The sequence below is a fragment of the Pezoporus wallicus genome, unplaced genomic scaffold (assembly GCF_028554395.1).
Source record: "Pezoporus wallicus isolate ANWC-B61680 ecotype Strahan unplaced genomic scaffold, APGP_CSIRO_Pwel_v1 contig_8542, whole genome shotgun sequence".
Lineage (NCBI taxonomy): Eukaryota > Metazoa > Chordata > Aves > Psittaciformes > Psittacidae > Pezoporus > Pezoporus wallicus.
In genome coordinates, this window is record NW_026640148.1 from 4,046,392 (window position 1) to 4,066,030 (window position 19,639).

At 34.2% G+C, this 19,639-nt stretch overlaps 1 protein-coding gene across 5 annotated transcripts in view; it reads left to right on the forward strand.

Annotated features, from left to right (window-relative positions):
- The window catches only part of ERC2 (ELKS/RAB6-interacting/CAST family member 2), a 498,505-nt gene that overhangs the window by 186,177 nt on the left and 292,689 nt on the right, over positions 1-19,639 (forward strand). For 3 of the 5 annotated variants that reach the window (XR_008973233.1, XR_008973234.1, XM_057417556.1), the window contains exons 9-12: positions 3,905-4,042; positions 12,450-12,590; positions 13,147-13,287; positions 16,697-16,732. Coding sequence is in view for 1 of the 5 variants with exons in the window: in XM_057417556.1 (XP_057273539.1) it covers positions 3,905-4,042; positions 12,450-12,590; positions 13,147-13,287; positions 16,697-16,732 (456 nt within the window). In the remaining 4 variants the exon portion in view is untranslated. The remainder of the gene's footprint in view (positions 1-3,904; positions 4,043-12,449; positions 12,591-13,146; positions 13,288-16,696; positions 16,733-19,639) is intronic. The other 2 variants (XR_008973235.1, XR_008973236.1) reach the window with 1 other exon arrangement.

A 19,639-nucleotide genomic window follows, 5' to 3' on the forward strand; every position in this document is an offset into this window, starting at 1 on the left:
TTTTGGTGAATGAATGCCATTGTTTATTATATCTCTCTTTGTTGTAATTCCATTAACTGTTCAAAGCTGAATGTACCAGTACTTGGGAAATTGTTCAGTAGATTTTTTTTCCTTAAAATAGTGAGGAGCTTTTTTTTTTTCTTTTTGTAAGTAGTGAATATGAAAGATTAAAATGTCCTGTTTCCTCCCCTGTGTTCTAAATTAAAATTAAACTAAACTTGTATTATTGATCTACCTCACTGGAGCAGACATGACCTGTGTTTTAAGACAGAATTAATCTCAACGAGTTCATCTTAGAGAACTTGTTGTTTGAGTTATTTAAAACTCAGATACAGAGCTGGGAGGAAAGTATGTGGTTTCCTGGTTTCACTAGCTAGGCCCAGGAAGCTTCTGATAACTTTTCTCTTACACTTTAATGTGTATCTCTAAAGGCAGATTGTTATAACATGGAACATTTTCTTTTATTATAGAATTTTCTTTCAGATTTGTTGGTACGCTACCTTAATTTTGATAATGAAAGTTATTTTCTTTTGAGAACTTGGGTTACTATAGAATTTAAAAATCTGTCTGTGGGTGAGGTTTAATTTAATCCCTTGAGTATTTATGAAACATTTCTGAGACCTCACCAAAAAGTGACGAGATTAGCACTTGCAGTTTATTGACAGGATGCCTCGTAGGAAAAACATCTATCTGTAAGGACGTTGTTTTTTAAAAGGGACTAAAGTCTGTTTCTGGGGATAAACATGTTATGAAATACAGAACAAATTTTGGGGGCAGTTTCTCTTCAGACAGTTCACGACATAGGGACGTAGCAGTTTACAGAGTTAAGAATTACATGTTGACAAAACTGCACAGTAAGTAATTTCCTAACAGATAAAAATATAAGTGCTTGAGGATTAAGAATGTCTTAACAGTCCCTGGCATAAATTAAATTCAGACATGTGCAAAAGTAAGTCATTATTCAGCAATAAAATTGTATCCTTGCATATATGCTTGTGCCTAAATATATGCTGGAGAGTGACAGAGGTTACCAGAGGGTTTGTTGTTCTTTCTGGGTTTAAAAAACCCAGGAAAAACGAAGTCATATCTTGTGTTCCAACATTTTAGCATGTGAGACTGCTTGATCTCTTTGTCTCCCGTAATCTTTTTGAGAGAACTCTCTGTGCTTAACTGGTCATAAAATCTTGTCTGCAGTAGCAGTTCTTTACTAATAATCCCGTGCCCATCCCAACAACCAAACAAATACTCTGTGGTACTGATTCTACTTTCACGTACCCCAGTGTGGTCCTGTTCCCATCAAAGTATTTCCTTCAGATTTCTATAGCACAGATAGAAGAATAATCAGATCCTTTCCTCTTATTTTATCTATGGACTATGTGTTGAATGACTTATTTTAAAGTAGTTGTGATTCAGTGGGGATGTTTTTAATTTGCTGCCTGTTCTCTTTACCTCTGAGGAAAGAATTTTGTAAATGCTGAATAATTTTGGAACATGTTTTCTTGGTTAAGGGTTGGATCATATTTTAAATTAGTTTTAAGAGGAAGGAAATAGTGTAAATGCTGTGGAATTCAGATAAGCACTGTGCATAGGAAATAAGTACTTTAATTTAGGTTGCTTAGAATTGGTAGGTCAAACTGATGGTAATAAAGGACCAGATCTTAACTTTGTTTCAAAGAACATGTAATCAATATGCACTCTCCTGTTTTATTTCCCGTTTTGCTGGAGAATTTATTTTGGTGATGATGATATGTGCAATTGCTGAAGTATTCCACAGGGTGTCATGAGGTAGTTGTTGGAATCGTTAATACTTGGCTGAAAGTAAAGAAACATAGTGTGCAGTCCTCTGAATGCCATTTAATGTAATTTTAGATGTGACTAATACACATGCCATAAAATAAAAAGTTCTTAACTCATTAACACATGTATCGCATTTCTGTATCTGTATAAAATATACACACGAGGAAAAATGTTACGAGAGGTGGTTTACAAGAGTGAGCTATTCTATGTCAGGTCTTCCCCAAAAACCTTTCTATAATTACCTTAGTATTTTATAGTTTACAGAGCAAGTGGAATCTTTGGCTGTAGCAGCAATCTGACATACCAAACTATGTAGAAAAACCCGAAAGTTCTACAGTGCTGCTTGTATTTGCCATACTGTTATAAAGAATTTCTAATTAGAATGTGCTCCTCCAAACTGACTTTCAATTTTTTTTTTACTTTTAATTTTTATTTAAGTTCTTTTAAAATTTAAACTTATTTAAACAAGCTTTATACAGTGCGCACAGCTGTACTCTGGATTTTATGATTTGTTAATTATAGATATATATGATGTCAAAGCTTAACTTCAGGCTTCTTTTCATGCACACGTGTAATACAGCACGAGGAGAATTTTTACTAAAGTATGCTGCAAATTAAAGTGTGTTTGGTTATGGTGATGCATTTTTGTATATGGAGACTAAATTTTGATTGACTGAAGTATTGACTTCTGCAGAGCTGCACAGGCACTGAATTCAGCTTCAGGTTCGTAAAAGAATTAATGGTAATTATGAGGGATCCTGCTTCTGTTAAAATTTGAATTTCTTTAAATGGAAGTTATATTGGCCATGAGAAAGATTACATTTCATTATGAAATGAACAGCAAAAATTGATTTCAGTAGCAACAGAACATGATCCAAAGTGTAAAATCACCGATGAAAGTAAGAATTTCAATCTCTGTTGACAGTAATAATTTCTCTAATTTTAACAGCATATTTAAAACCTGTTTTGAACAGGTGACACTGTATGGATTTAAGCATATCTGGCTGTATTATTTAAATAGTAGAAATACTATAGGCTTATTATTATAAGACTCTATAGAATAAATAATAGACTACTTATTTTTCTTGTTACTCTTTATTTGTAGAACAAATGTTATATGTATTATGGAACAGTTTTTGGTTTATGCAAGTGGCATAATAGTGAGTGGCAGGAGGAGTGTAGGATGAGGGGAGGGATGTTGGTTCTTCCGACAGACAGTTAATAAAATTTGAACACATGATGTACCGTACCACATCATCTCTGCCTTATGCCCAGAAGGTCATCAGCCGTAGAAGGCGATTGCCATGATAATCAGAAGCTGAGTCCTTCTGTTCAGATTTGCTTCCAAAATCTACGCGGTCCTGTGAACAATTTTTTGTGCAAAATGTTTTTGACTTAACCACTATAAATCATGACCTGTTTAACAGATGACTGTGTTTATAAGTACCTTAGCAATATGTTTAAATACTCACTAGAGGAAGAACTACATCCATTTAAAGCTGTTTTAATACCCAAAATAGAGTGACATAGTTTAAATCTTCATGAAGATGAACAAAGTGAACACAAATGGTGGCGTTTGGTTTGTTTTCTTCTTGTTTCTGGGTTTGGGTTTTGAAATATAAGCATCCTGATTTCTGTCCAGGTGAGTTTCCTTTACAGCAGCATGCCATGGAAGAAGAGGGTTTTAGATAGGTAGGTTGTCCTTCTTCAGTTTAAGGCTTACTAAACTCGCTTTGCCTCTCTCTTTCTTTGTGCTTCTTATTGCAACTAGAATAATCTAAAGGGGTAATTCCACACATACTTTGAATTACTGAGATAATGCAGTACCTTAAACTAATGATTAATATCAGAAAATATTTAAATAATAAAATACCTGACCCCACTGAGATTTTTCCTATAATTTATTAGAAAATAATACTTCTTAGCAAAGGAAAACAAAATAGGAAGGTCAGAAATTAAAAACTGTTGACATTATACCATGTAAAAACTTTGCAGTGTACTAAGGCATATGTATCATGTAATATGTATACATTCAGTTGATACTAGCACCCACTCTTTGAGTGTTAAAACAAGGCTGATGAATATTCTAACCTGTTTCTATTTTCAGATTGAAAATCTACAGGAGCAACTTAGGGACAAAGACAAACAACTAACTAATCTAAAAGACAGAGTGAAGTCATTGCAGACGGATTCTAGTAACACAGACACAGCACTAGCAACCTTAGAAGAAGCTCTCTCAGAAAAGGTAATGTTTTCCCATGAAATAGCATTTTGTGCTGCTATTAAGGGTGAAGTGTGTCCATAAAATGTCTTTTTAAGTTGGTGTGGACCTTTCAAAAGGAGCCACACCAACTTAAAAATGGGCCTTGTCAGGAAAGCAGGGGCCTCTGCTCTGGTAGGATGGGCAAGGAGTGATTCCCAGCTGATGAACTGAAACATGGCTCTGTGGTAAAGAAGGATGCCCTTTTAAATCGGGATGGAGTAAGTGGCCCAGGAGATGGGAAATTTTTCTCTTAGTCAATAGAATGGGTGGGTGTTCCTTGAAAGAACTGAAAGGCATGAACACCTGACTTAAAGAAGGTAGAGTCTGGGGTATTTTTATGACTTTATGATCTTGATCGTCTTATTCTGCTGTCTGTTAAGCAAAGCGTAACTGAAGAGGCAACATCAGGTGACTGTACCAGCTGTTGCCTTGGCTTGCTGTTAGCACTATTGGTTTCCTACAGTTAGTTTATAAATAAGTTTATTTCATAAAAGAATGGAGGTTTTTTGTTTTCTTTAAAAGCTATATGCCTTTAATTTGAAAATACCTATAGCAAAAGGGATAAATCTAGACTGTTTAAATTAGTGGCAACATTCCTACCAGTTCCAGTGATGTCAGGGTTTTTATTTCAGTTGACTTTGAGTACGAGGTAATCCAAGGGAATTTGTATGCCAAAAAAAAAATAGTACAAGTATTCACTTTTTATAGCTTACAGATCTTTTTATATATATATATATCTTAAATGCGCACAGATGAGTGCAACTAATTAACGTATTCTGTGCCATTCTGCAGTGTGTAATCTTATGAAGGTATTTATGACTGTATATGGCTCTAAAATGCCACGGTGGTGTTGGCATTAACACCTGAAATGCTAATGTTGGATTTTTTTTATTTCTTGCTATGTTTGATCATCTTACTAACATTTGTTTGGTTAACAACAGTGAAAAAGTTGGCATTACTGTTATTTCTGTGGCTTCATACAGATAAGTTTACAGCATTTAATCTGTATTTAATTTAAACATGCTAATCTGGACAGGGCACTCACCAATCTCACTGCATATGATTAAAAAAATGACACAAAGTACTTTTCAGTCTGTTTTTCCTCCATGTAAATGATCTTTTATGGATTAGTCTACATTGTTGCTTGCCCAAAATGCTCATAGAGGCAGCTGAGATTTTAAAGCCATGATGCTACTGTTGTCAATGTACAAAGCAGTGTGAATGTCTCACAGCAAACTTGCCAGTTCTCCCGTGTGACTGAGCGTAGATTGTCAAAAGCCATTTGTATCCCATTTTCTGCCTCAGTTATATCTGCAGCACTTCAGAGAAAGTGCAGTTATGCAATACTTCTTAGCTGGGTAATTTGCTAAGTTGCAATCTGTCTTCAATTGTAATGTTATTTCTCTCTTGAAAATATTAAATTCGTGACAGTTTGCCAGGGTTCAGAGTAGAAGCAGCTAGTGTGGAGCTATTGAATAGATCGTATATAGTCACCTTCTCATTACCAGAAATACAAAAGATTAAGAGGTACTGGGTTAAAAGCTAACCTAAGTTAATGAGTGGCAATTAGTTGTTCTCAAGTCATTTTGTACCCCTACCATTCTAAAAACATTTGAAATAAATGTAAACTCGTTAGTAAATGTAAAAAGTTCTTATAATCTTGATGAAGTTCAGTATGTATCTGAAAATAAAATACTCTATTAATATCAGACATACAAATAGTAATATTTTACTAAACTCAGGATGTGATATTTTCAATATTGTAGTGAGGATTTGTCCCAGAGTTTGATTAAAAATTGTGCTGTAAAGTTTCTTTGGGTATATGATAACTTGAAATGTGGCAACACTAGAGACGCTGATGGTATGAAAATTGTGTGTCAAGCTTTATTTCATTGATTTGATGGAGATTCAAAGTTCAAGAAATGATGCTAGTTTTCATATTTTCAAAAAATTTGATAAACTTCGATGCTTCTCTGAAATGTGTTCTTGCAGTTCATGTCAACTTCATTTGGACTTGTGTGGATATATATGAACAGACACTTTTTAAAAGAATCAATGTGATTAGTGGTTTTTCCAAGTGGAATTGATTAGAACTCACATGGGGTCCGTAAGGTTGAATTCTGTGCAAAGTAGTCACTTTGCTTACATCCAGTCAGCTGAGAATGGCATCTTTCCTGCAGTGTTTGCAGGCTGCTCTGAGACACACATACAATGATTCATAGAATCAATCACAGGATGCTTAGGTCTGGAAGGGATGTTTTCCTCTGGCAGAGATTTTTGTCTTTTTGCAGCTGATGAAGGCAATGGTATCTATTGTAAGCAAATTCTTTCGAGATGTGTGAAGCTGAGTTATGCTGTGGTTTCTGGTGACTGTTTCAATCACTTATAGTGAGATTGTTAGAAGTTAGGTGGCAGTCTATAAAGGGAAATACTCAATATGTTAGTGATGCTTATCATTCTATTTTACTTCAGAAATGGTACTTTGTTACTGTTAGAAAAACATTATACAGAATTATTAAATAAAACCCTCTCTAAGAAATGAGCTTTATAACTTTTAAAAGTCAGTCCCATTGCTGGCAAATCTTTTTACAGTTGAGGAATGATTAGTATATTAGATTAAAAAAGGAGGAGGAAAGCGACACTGCAGAGCAGAATTAATTACGCAGCTTTTGAGAAGCAGGGTAACTTGATCTTAGAGCATTAGACACAATGAAGAGGAGATTTCCATGGTAAAAGCTTCTCTCTATGATTTTTATTGTTTGTTATACAAAGAAATAATGCATAATTTCATTCAAGGTAGATTTTTCAGTCTCTGGGATGTACTTACACATTGAAAGAAGCCAGCAGGCATCTTATAGAAGCGCCAAATGAACTAGTATGTCTACTTTTATGGTGTCTTCTGGCAGCTAAATACTTTGACATTTTATTCTTGCGTATGTGTGTCATTCCTATTTGTGTCCAGCATTCCAGCTCACCGTGGCTGCTCTCAGTCAGTAACCTTTCTTATTCCTTTTCCCATCTACAGTAACATTCTTAAGACCTACGGATTTTATTACTACTTATTTACTTTTTCCACTGCAGATACTGGTAGAAATAGATTTTTGTCCAAATAGGAGATAACAAGAACCCTTTAGTGATAGTTTCTTGTTAACAAGTGCATCAATATAAGTACTTTTATAAGTCTAAATTTGTAATGCTCTCAAGAAAGGATGCTGCTGCTTTCATTCAAGCACACCTGGTTTCCATGGAAATACATTGCTTGGTTTTTGTTTATTTGTTTTTCCTAGAAATTGTATCAGACCAACTTTGTAGCTGAATGTAGCTGAAGATTAGGTGAAATTTTTGGCTTTACCTTAATTCTTTGGCAATACAACAGTTTTTTCGAATTTTAATTTTAAAAATAATGAAGGTAATACTCCAAGAAGCTCTTTTAAAACAGAAATCAAGTTTATAGCAGCTTGGTTAACCACAATTCAGTAAAATGGAATTTAATTGCTTTTCTTAGTTTCTATTGGAAGAAAAGATATGATCATATGATGCAAATGAATTATGAGGCTATTTTTAAAGTCCAAAACTCAAATGTTTGAGCATCATGTTTTTCCTGCATTGTTCTTGAAAATACTCAGATTGAGATTTTGGCTCTCAATTAGGAACTGTGGCTCCTTATTCTTCATGAATATAGTTTTTCCCAATTATTTGTCTCTGATTTTCTTTCATATTTAGTGACTAGGTAACTGGTAATAAATGAGAAAACATTGTAGACATCATAAAACAGCATCAAAGTTTCCCAAAATGGACTCTTAAATTTTTGGGTCATCCTGGCAATATTACTGGTATAATTTGTTCTCTTGCCAGGAATCAGAAACAAATTAGCAGAACTGCAGTCACTTTTGAGTGCATTTTATAACTGAATTGAAAAAGGTATTAAGTCCTTCAGCCCTAAGTTTGGACCCTCTCCTAAATACTGAAAATAATTAACAACAATAAATTACAATGCAATAAACAAAAAAAAGCTTTAGAAAAAACAAACCAGTTTGAAAATCACAATATGGAAAAGTGCTATCAGCTTCCTTGATGTTCTAACAAGAAGCTTTTCAAAGAATATCTCAGCTCTTGGACTGTCCCAAAGCAGCTCAAGAGGTTGCTTTCATGAAGCTGATATTTATAAAGTTGGTCCTACTGTAGCAGCATACAGCAGATAAGCAATTGAGTATGTCTGATAATGGAGCTATATGCTGTGGCAATTCAGTTCCTGCTTCTGTGATAAAGTGCTTCTGTGATAAAAATTCTAAATAGATTAGACCTGTGAGGTCCTAGATTAGTGCATAAGGAAAGCTTGCCAATGCAAATAAGACTGAAACAAGAACACATTGTTGGGATTTCTGCAAGTTAGCTGTTAATCAAGTAAAACATGGTATATTAGGGCCTTTTAACACATTTTTGACATTTAGCCTTATGCGGCTGACAGATAAATTAGTCTTCTTTTGTGATTGACTGAGAAAAGAATTATACCGTTCATTAATCAGATGAAATAGTATTCAATCAATTCAATTCATTATAGGTGAAAAAGAATCATATAGGTAAATAAATTTTAAAGAGGGAATGGTATAAAATTAAGTCTGAATATCACTAGGTGCATTCTAATGGTTATTAAACCATTCCACTTAGTGAAGGCTGGCATTCTAACACTAATATTCAAGGGGTTAAGGATTTATATTTTTTTTACTCAGAATAACCTGAAGTACCCTATAAAATGGTTTGGGTTGGGAGGAACCTTAAAGATCTTCTAGTTCCAACCTCCTGCCACAGTGAACACCTTCCACTAGACCAGGTTGCTCCAAGCCCCATCCACCCTGTCCTGAAACACTTCCCCAGATGAGGCAGCAGCAGCTTCTCTGGGCAGCCTATGCCAGTGCCTCACCACTCTCACAGTAAGGACCTTCTTCCTTATATCTAATCAAAATCCCCCCTCTTTGAGTTTAAAGCCATTTCCCCTTTGTCCTATCACTACATGTCCTTGTAAATAGTTCCTCTCTAGCATTGTTTTAGATGCCTTTAAGTACAGGAAGACTGCTCTAAGGTCTTCGCAGAGCTTCCTCTTCTTCAGGCTGAACAATTTACCCACTGTGTTGTACAAGACAGCATCAAATGCTTTGTACGAGTCCAGGCAGATGACAGCAGTCATTCTTCCCTTATTCACTACTGCTGTAGCCTGTTGTAGAAGGCCACCAAATTTGTCAGGCACGATTTGCCATTTTGGCTGTTACCAATCACCTCCTTATTTTCCATGTACTTAACGTGCATAGGATCTGCTACATGATCTTGCCTGGTACTGAAGTGAGACTGACTGGCCTGTAGTTCCTCAGCTCCTCCCTTTCTCCCTTTTAAAATATATCATCCCTTTCTCACATAATCTATATCAGGAAAAGCCAGCAAATAGTAAAATTAAAGAAAGAAAAAAAAAGGTAATATATTTGCTGGTTTGTCATTTGTGTAATACTCAGCAGTGTGCTGTTGAAGGACCTTCATTCTGTATGAGCACATTTCTATCTTGAAATCCTGACAGCTGTGATTTAAAGGGAGATTTTGCCATTGGGCTGAATGAAGCCAGGAGTTGTCTACATCTGCAGTTCCAGAGGTCTCGGTGTATAGACAGCTGATAATGTCTTGGAAATAGATTTTTGGCTAGCCTGCTAACTCTAGTTTTGATCATCTCTTTTTTACTGTGTGCAAACTGGAACATACTATGCCATCAATGTGTATTTGTTTCTGAATGAAGTAGATATGCGAGTTTTATATAAGTAGTCAACACTTTTCTGTGAAGATTCTTAACAGTAACACTAATTTCCTAACATGTATGTTCAGTTAGGGAAAGTAGTCCCTGATGTCAGGGGAATGCTAAATGCAAAAGGAAAGTATCACTATGAACTTCCACACTTTTGAAAAAATTTTCCTCAGAAACTAGGCAGAAAAAAATAGCTATACCAATATTCTTATTCTGACATTGTTCAGTATAGTGCTTATTGCTTTTTGGTGTCTAAAAGATTCAAAATACATTTATTTACAAACTCAAATATAACTACTTACATGGTAAAGATTTTAATCTAATTGTTTTAAAACCTTCTAATAACATTCAATTTTAATAATTTATTTTTATATATATACAGTATAAAATACTTGATTTTTTAAAGTGATAGGTATTGGTGAAACAAATTCTTATAGCTAGAAGCCAGTATTATATATGTGGAAGTTAAAAAAAAAATCAGAAGGAGATAAATGTTTTAAGTGGCTCTATAAGGGATATATTTGAAATATATCACATTTTTCAGTTAGCCCTAGTTCCACATCCAATAATAGACTAGTTATACAGCAGCATCTACGAAGATTAATACCGCACATCTGCTTTTGATACTTGATCTTAATAGCTCACGTTACATGCTAAATTTTACATTTGCTATGTAAGCGTATTGCAGAAGTTAATTTAAAAATATTTAAAACAAAAAAGGAAATATAAAAACTAAGATTTAAGTTAAAATTCTAATATGCTTACTTGCACTTACACTGTGGTCTACACTTAGCTGTCTAATAAGTGACCACAAATGTTAGAGACTTCAGATAAGTAATGATAAATGTTAGAAGCTGAATTTTTCTATTTCTTTAATTGGCATTTAAATATTTTCAGGGAAATGTATGAACCATTAAAGTAAAATTGATTTTAAGTGTAATCAACTTTTAAATCAGTAGTTTAAAATAACAGAATATTTATTCAGTTCATACAGAAAATGGTTATTTGTTTTAGACTTTATACATGCAGATAAAACAGCATTTAAATGATAGGAGAGTGAATAAATGGGAGATCTTCATTAGATGCTTTGTGAAAGGCAGATGATATATATATAGAAGCTGAAAATAAAAGGGAACACCTACAGAAAACTTACCTGTCTTCTGAAAACACTGTATTCCATTTCCTAGTAAGGAGTTCCTTTTCTAAGTAGTATGAAGGGAGGAACAGAAAAGCAGAGGCAGTGGACACTTGCCACCAGAAATGCTGATGTGTTAGAAAGGAATAAATTGTGAAAACAGGGGAGGGAGACCGAGGAGAGGAGAAACAGCCAGTGTTTGAGGTACAGAATCTGTAAAATGTCTCTGCTTATTCCACAGAACCAAGACTTTTGGAGATCATCTAGTCCAACCCAGCTGCTCAAAGCAGAGTCAACTGGAGCAATTTGCCCACAGTCTTGTCCAGCTGGGTTTTGATTATCTCCAAGGTTGGAGTCTGCTGGAATGAAAATCAAAGCCTTGATTTTAGGCTCCTTTTTATGCATGTATGTGTTGATAGTTGGCTTTTTGCAAATTACGCCTTGAGCATAAAAAACCACAGAAACAGTCTTCAGAAGATCCTGTGGGGCTTTAATAAACATCGCATCTAGTGTATGGAGAAAAATTAAAGACTAGGACTGTCTGAATGATATATGCTTTTTAATGCTACTATTTCCACTTCAGCTAAGTTCAATAATGAATTAATATTTTTTTTCATCATAACAGCTGAGTTTATTACAAATTAGAATGGGATGTACAGCTGCTTAAATGTTGCTTGCATTGTAGTGTTTGTTGAGGTATAACCACAGATGAGGCTGTATGAATACTCTCAGGTAAAGCTAAACTTCAAGTTAGTGTGTGTATAAGTGTGTATATATATATGTACATATATGTGTGTATATATGCATATATATATAGTGTGCATGTGTCTGTATATATATGGCAATATAAGGAATTATGAACGGAAGGAATTAGCATGAGCTTTTTCTCTCTAATACGAGTTTTCAGTCATGTTGACCAGTTCTGTGAAACAGTATTTTAAATATTGGTCCTCTTTTTTCCTCTTGAAGTATTTTTTAAGACATGCAAACTGTAAGTTACTGATGGTTAGCAAGTGATTGATTTCTAAATAGATTTGGAACCTTGAAAACTTCTTGCAAGCACTATAGAGTCTACTAGAATTCAAAAAACATAACCAAATTCAAGCTGAGTAAACCAGTCATGACTTCTCTGTTTTGAACTGTTATTCAAGACTTCAGTCACTTACGAATACAGGAAATGCATTAATGACATGAATAACTTTCCATATTTATCACATGATCAAACATATTCATATCGGTATAGACGTTTAATGACGTTTCTGTGCTATGTTACTCTTATCAAGTATTGAAAACTGATCTGATGCGTTTGAAATCAGGGGAAATCTTGCATGGACTTTAATACCATTAACATAATTATACTCTTCTTCTGAAGGTTGAGTTTTCTAAGTGCTACTTAATGTAAAGAAATTTTATTCTCTTTTCTCAAATGATTCCCAACTTTTCCATTTTGCAATTCTTTCCCTTGTTAGGAAAGAATAATAGAGCGCTTGAAGGAGCAAAGAGAGCGAGATGACAGAGAAAGACTTGAAGAAATTGAATCTTATAAAAAAGAAAACAAAGACCTGAAGGAGAAAGTTAATGCTTTACAAGCTGAACTGACGGAAAAAGAGGTCAGTCTTTCCAGTAATATCTATGCTTTTCTATCTATGTTATTGTGGTGGAAGAAAGTGCATTAGGATTACTCTTGAATTATTTTAAGTACTGAAATTCTGCCACTTCAGTGGTCAGCTTCTGGACTGCTATTTTCTTAATCATTCTTCATAGTACTCACTTTTGTACATAAAATATTGTATCGGTTCTTGCATAGTTGTGTGTCATTATCTCTACTTATTCCTTTATATAAGCCTCCAGTATGCTCAAGTATTCCAGCGTTGCTCCTGTTCTCGTTTGTCAGTTAGTTCAATAGAATTCAAAGTCATTGTACCTCCAGAATATAATGTCAGCCTGTGTGTATTACAAGTGTTTCTGTGTTTCAGTCCGTGCCAGCTCCTGTGATTCCAATTGGTTGTATTCTCAAAATGGTGTCTGTTGCTATAAATGCTTATCTCTGTGTCAACTCTTTTTGGGGAAGGGGTGGGGGAACAGGATCCGAGTGATCACTGAGTTGGCAATAAGGTAGTGTCCTGGTGACTAGGAATTAACTGTTTACTCTTGGTCGTTTTTCAGTCTAGTTTAATCGATCTCAAAGAACATGCATCTTCATTGGCATCAGCAGGGCTGAAAAGAGACTCCAAACTTAAGTCTTTAGAAATAGCCATAGAACAAAAGAAAGAAGAGTGTAGTAAGTTGGAAGCACAGTTGAAAAAGGTAAGTTCCATCTTAAACAAACCACAACAACAACAATTGGAAAAAAATCTTCTGGAGTAAATCTAAAATCTAGCCATCTTACACTATTTGCTGGTGCTTGCATCAAATGCTGCTAACTTTTTCTTACGAGGTTTGTATCAAAGCCACTAGTGAGCCTCAGAATTTATCCTGAATATGAGGGAATTCTGAGAAGCTGCTGCAAATAGATGAACTGGCAGTAGGACCTTAGAGGGAAAGTAGAAGAGCAGAAAGAAATTATCAAATTTCTATGTATGTGAGTTTATGCATCTTTTAGAAGTAGACTGAAATGTTTGTAGCATGGGAAAAAATTAAAGGCTCGTTGCAAGAATGCTGTACTTCCTAATAAAAAAAAATTCTGCTTCCAAAACTGAAACTGTAGCTAGGTTTTATTTTGGCATGTTTTCGGCTGTGTTGGTGAACGCATATTTGTGATAATTAAGTGAAATAATGCATAGTTTATTTCCGCTAGCAATTCAGTATTTATATTCAGCAACTAATGGAAGCAAGCATTTAAAGGAAAACATACAAATCCTGCATTTTATAACGTGGTTTTATTTAAATGGATGCATCCAAATAGTTTTTGCTTAATGCATTTGCAAGTTTGTTGATGCCTTTTCTACCATACATTGTTTCTTTGACCTGTTTCTATGTTATTTGGTAATGTCTGCTGTCATTGTTCAAACCAATCTCATGATGTATTTGATGGGTTTAAGCATTATGTTTGCCCACTGCAATTCATGATTAACTGTATGTCAAACTTTAATTTTTTATATTGATATCTAATGTTTCATTTTCTAGAAAAGACTGCTTATTTGTTCTGTGAAGGTTGCCACTGTTAGGATAATGTTCTGACACTCTCTTTACCCAGGTTAATAGTATCCTGTGCCGTGTTTAAGTATTGTTTCAATAGCCTTACCCATGAAGAAGATGTTGCAAAGTATAAAGGATACCAGAGTGTAACCTTACACTTCTATTATTTTTAATTCAGAATAAGTATGTGCAATTAGGTGTCTGTGTTAAATGTTTGGTTGTAGAGAGGAAGGAAGGGAATCTTTATCAATAAATATATACAAAAGCTTTTAATGGAAACACAAATACTTTATATGTTTGATAGCTTATAAATGCTGTTGATGTCAGAATGAAAATATCCAAAGAAACTATTTCTTGGGAAGTCCTTTATTTTCTTTTGTTATAAAATCTGTTTGTTTACTTTGCACTTCACTACAAAATATTTTTCATTACTATCTGACATATCTTATTTTCTTCATTTAAAATAGTTACAAAAACCCTAAAAGCACAGATCACTAAAAAAAAAAAGAAAAAAAAAAAGAAAAATCCTCTTTAAGGACTTGAAATCCTAAGTCAATCTTTTATGACCTTACATATATACACATCATAGAGTCATGGAAAAATAAGCACTTATAAAAGTCAGACAGTGTCTGGCCATCTTTTGTATAAAAAGGGAGTATGTTCCCTGCGCAGAAATACAAAGGATTATTAAATGAAAGTTGAAAACATAATAGGTTTATTATATCATAAATGCAGTGTAAAGCCCCAATGGAAATTCATCCAACATTTGTAGGAGACCAGGTATTTCCACATTAAAATGTAGTTACAACCTTCTTTGTGGGCATGTTTAGTTGAACAGAAACAGTGACTGTTAATGATAGTAGACTCCAAACAGTAATTTTCAATTCACATTCTCTCTAATAAAATACTTTATGTTCAAACCTGTAAATATCCTGTGTTAAAAGTAATTGGTCCCCAGAAAACTACCTTCACCATGTTTTCACTTCTTAGGAAACTAACTGAAACAGAAATTGGGGTTATTCCTGCATATGTCTGAGTTAGAGTAGGAGGGAACATCAACATAGTTCAGAGTAAATTAACCTGCATGTCCCATAAGTGTGCTTATGTATGAACATTAACCACTATGAAAAGTAGAAGGAATGGGTACAGTTTATATCTCGTTTCCAAATTGACTCCAAAGGGCTCTCTGTTACTTTAAGAAATTTAAATGTAGCTTACCCATTACTCCTTTCTAGAAATATTATAGAGGAGACACTTTCATTGTGGTATTATAGAGCTATTATAATTTAGTTTTGATGTATATGTTTTAACAAATTAACTAATAAATATGAAGGTAGCATTCCATGCACATTTGCTAGGAGTTAGTTTTCCATGAGAACCGATGGTAATAAGTACTGTTCCTGAAAGAATATATGTCAAGTCCAAAGATAATCTGTAAATTAAAAAGAACCCCAACAACAAAACAAACAACCCACAACTTTATTTAAAAGTTTGTCTTCCCTTGTTTCCTTCCTGGTTTTGGAGAGAATAAGATTCATTTATTGATAATAAAGATAGTTCTGATTTGGTCTGATTACACCCAGTATTTTTCAGTATCACATAACTAGATTGTTTTAATTTCAGCAGAAGAAAATATGCTGATTCTAAACCCAGTATTTTAATTCTATGGAGTAGATGCATTTCAAAAAGTAATAAATAGGATATTCATAAAGAGTAACTATTCATGCGACTGTGCTGTATTTTTGTACACAAAATAATGTTTAAAACCGTAGACATCTTTATTAAACTTTCCGTGACAGAGATTCTGGATGAAATTCATAAAAGTAGAAAAAAAATCATAAACCAATGAGAATTGTCAATGATTTTTTTTTTTTGCCATAATATCAGTTTTTTTCACTTAGTTTGTATTGCTACTACTGAAAGAACAGCAGGAATTACCTAATAGGTAGCAAAGTGGTATATATATATGTGGGTGTGTGTATATGTATATAATCTTATTATCCACTCTAAAATTTCCTCCTTTTGTTGTTTTTCATTAACTTAAATTTACTTGCTTACTGACATACTGCAGTTGCTAAAGTACTTTTTTCCCAGCTGTACTGTTTGAATATCATTCTGCATAGAAAATTCAGTCTTGTGTTAAACAAAAAGAAAGTAATAAATTTAATGATACGATTTAATTAATCTTTTATTATTACCGTCTTTGAAGCTTTGGTGATAAATTGCAGCCTCAGCCAAAAGCACTTCTTGTGATTCATTGCTTGAGACCAGCACTTAATGTATCATCAAAAGTGGACACCTTTCTTTATTTCATGGGTTATTTAACTTGAGAAAGGGAAAGGAACACAAACCTTACATTTCTTACTCCAGCTATTCTTTCTTAGGAGCCAAAGTCAACATTTATGTTTCCCCAGTGCCTCTCACTTTCACCAAGGAATGTTTAGAATCTTAAATTTCTACTTTTTAATGACAAGTTCTTCTGTGCAAATGCACTGGTTTTGTTGAGCTAATGCTGTTTTCCTGGATCTTTCCTTCTCTTCCTGTCTGTGCTTCACTCCCTTCCAACTTTGCAATGTAGCAAGCTGAACAGTTGTTCAATCAGATGTACAATCCAGTAAGTTCTTCTTTAAAATGCCCGCTGTAACATATGAAAGCATGAGGATCCATTACCTTACTGTCTCGTGCCCTTCCTCTGTGGAGCTTTGCTGGATACTTCTGATGCTCACTATGCTGTATTCACGATACCCAAATAAATGAGCTTTGTGGACTTCAAGGCCATTTTTAAAATATGAAATGTGTTAAATAGGTACCTACAGCAATTCTGAGAAAAAAAACATCCTAGCCTTTGGGTCCTCAACTTCTCCATTAGAAAAAGCATGCAGATGATTTTTTTTTTGCTTTGCTTTGCTTTTTAATTCCTCCTTCTGCAGTACTTTATTTGATCCTTCAAACTTAGATAACGTTTATTAAGTTTATCTTAAGTAACAGAGTTGATTATGCAAGTAATAGTATCTAGGAAGTGACTAGTACTGTTTTAAAAAATGCATATGATTAAAATGATACAGATCGGTTTTACTCTCAAAAGGCTGTATACGTTCAGCATACATACATTAAGAATATGCAAACAAGCCTATCTAATCAAAGAAAGTGCTGAAATATAAAATAATGAACACAAAGGGCAGTTAAGCCAAACAGTATTACTTGGGCTTTTTAAGTGTTATTATTCTTCCCAGCATCTGCTTTAATTGCACAATATCTATGCTTTTGACTTGACTCTGTCCCTTTTTCAGTTTGAGGAAGAGCAGTAACAACCATTGTCTCTGCAGAGAACAGTTTCCATTGTTTTGGCTGTGACTGTTACATTTAATGTGCTGTGAGCATCACAGTACAGAACAAATGATGTAACTCTAATAGCAATTTACAAGCTACAGTGTACTTAGTAATCATAGTTTGTATCTATTTGAAGAACTGGTTTTGTAGTTCAGGTAATGTGGTATTTTGCATTAGGGAAAATAATTGCCTTGACTGAATGTCCATGGACCAGGATTCCAGCTTTGGAGTCTATTAGTGCTAAGATTTGTAACTTCTAACCTTGTAATAGATAATGTCATGCCCTTTGTATGGGAAGAACAGTCCCACAGAATGTGCTGTATTTACTTTTAAAGTTACTGGTTAACTGTTTTTAGAATCCAGTTATAAATTGTTTGTAAGTAGCATAAGCCCTGATGTTATCACCTCCACCATCCAGCACGCTGATGGTCAAAGAGCTTTTTCCCTTTGAACAGTAAAACCCTTTTTTCTATTATCATCTTGGCTCACCTTTGTGGTACTTATTCTTCTATTTGTATCAGTTGCACTCCCACTATGCCTGTCTTTTCAGACTGGAGTCTTTTTTGTCTTAGTTTTAATCTTGATTTTAATAAATGCTTTCTAGTCCTTATTTCATTATTAGTTATTCTGCTGTATGGAATTTGTTTGTTACTTCCTAGTCTATTTGTGTGCAGTATTCTCAAGTCAGTCCTTTTTTGGTTTTTATTTTTTCTGCCTTTAAGTACTTCATTTTCAAAAGGACAGCCTGTTGGCAGTTCCAAAATAATGGATGCAAGTTCCATTTCCATTGGCACCAGGCAGCAATTGTCATGTGTCCATGAGACAGGTTCTGTTGAGTAAACTTTTCTTGTTCTTCTTTTTTCTCTTGCTTATATGTGTATCAGCCTATTTTTAACAATGTAAGTAGCAATGATCCTCTGCTCCCTCAAAACCACCTAAGATCTTGAAATGAAATTGTGATTTGATTGAAGTTAATGGCAACATATTCTTCGAATTCTGCAAGGCTAAGATTTCACTTTTGTTCTTTGAGAGGGCATAACAGCAGTTACTTGAAATGTTAATAACTGCAGATCATCAAACGTAAAATGTTTCCTTGACCTTTGTTGTTGAGAATAATAGTGTTACAAAACCCCAGATTACAGTCTAGTCTTAAAATACTGAGATGTGAATGCTTTTCTGTTCACATGCGTTAGAGAAAAAACAGTCAATTTCTGGGGAGACCTCTTTATGTCATACAGGTATCAACTCCAGGACTTTCATTTATTGCTGCATCTGAGTTTTTTAAAACACAGCAATGGATAGAAAATCTTAATAAGGAGACTACAAAAAATTAAGATTAGAGCAATTTTGTTTTTAGTTTATTACTGAAAGTAATAAAATTTGAAGGATCTTACAAAGTAATTTCTTGCATGTAAATTCTGCTGTTTTTTTTTTCCTTTTATGAAATACTTGGTTGATTTCTGTGTATATTTGTGTCTGAAGCTTTAAAAATGAAATACTGTATCCATACATTTCTGTTATGCAGAATAATGTGTGCATGATTGTATCATATAGACTAAATAATTCATGTTGCATGTCTGTGTCATATAACTACAGTGTTTCTGTAGGAAATTTGTGGTTTACCTATGGAAATGTTCCTTTACTTCTAAAATATTTGTAGTACTTATTAAGCAAATATGAGAGCAGATACATAATCACTGTAAAAATTAGTGAGACTCTAATGGTAGAGTGATATGCTATTTTTATTGAATTGTAAAAATAACATACAACATAGTCACAAGACTGACAGACAAACTTCATAAACCAAGTGTTCTAGGTTGAAACTAGCTTAATCTTTACACACCAGTATTATAATTTACAGATAGATTAAGAGATCAGTTACTTGGCTGCTGATAGGTATGCATGAACTTTTTGCTCTTACCCATAGAATCACCATTAAAACAGAAAATATATTCTGTCCAAGAAAACAGAGAACTGAGGGAGGAAAGGGGGCGACAGAAATGATAAAAAGGATAGAAGAGAGGACAGCAGTAGTAGGCAGAGACGTACTGATTCTTGTGATAACCATGCAGCTTCTGGCTAGAAGTGATCCAAGCCTGTCTCCCACAGCCGGAGTGCAAAACAAGCCAAAGAAATCTGCCCTGTCTGGGTGGTAGCAGGGTCAATATCTGTGAGCTGCCTTTCATCTCCT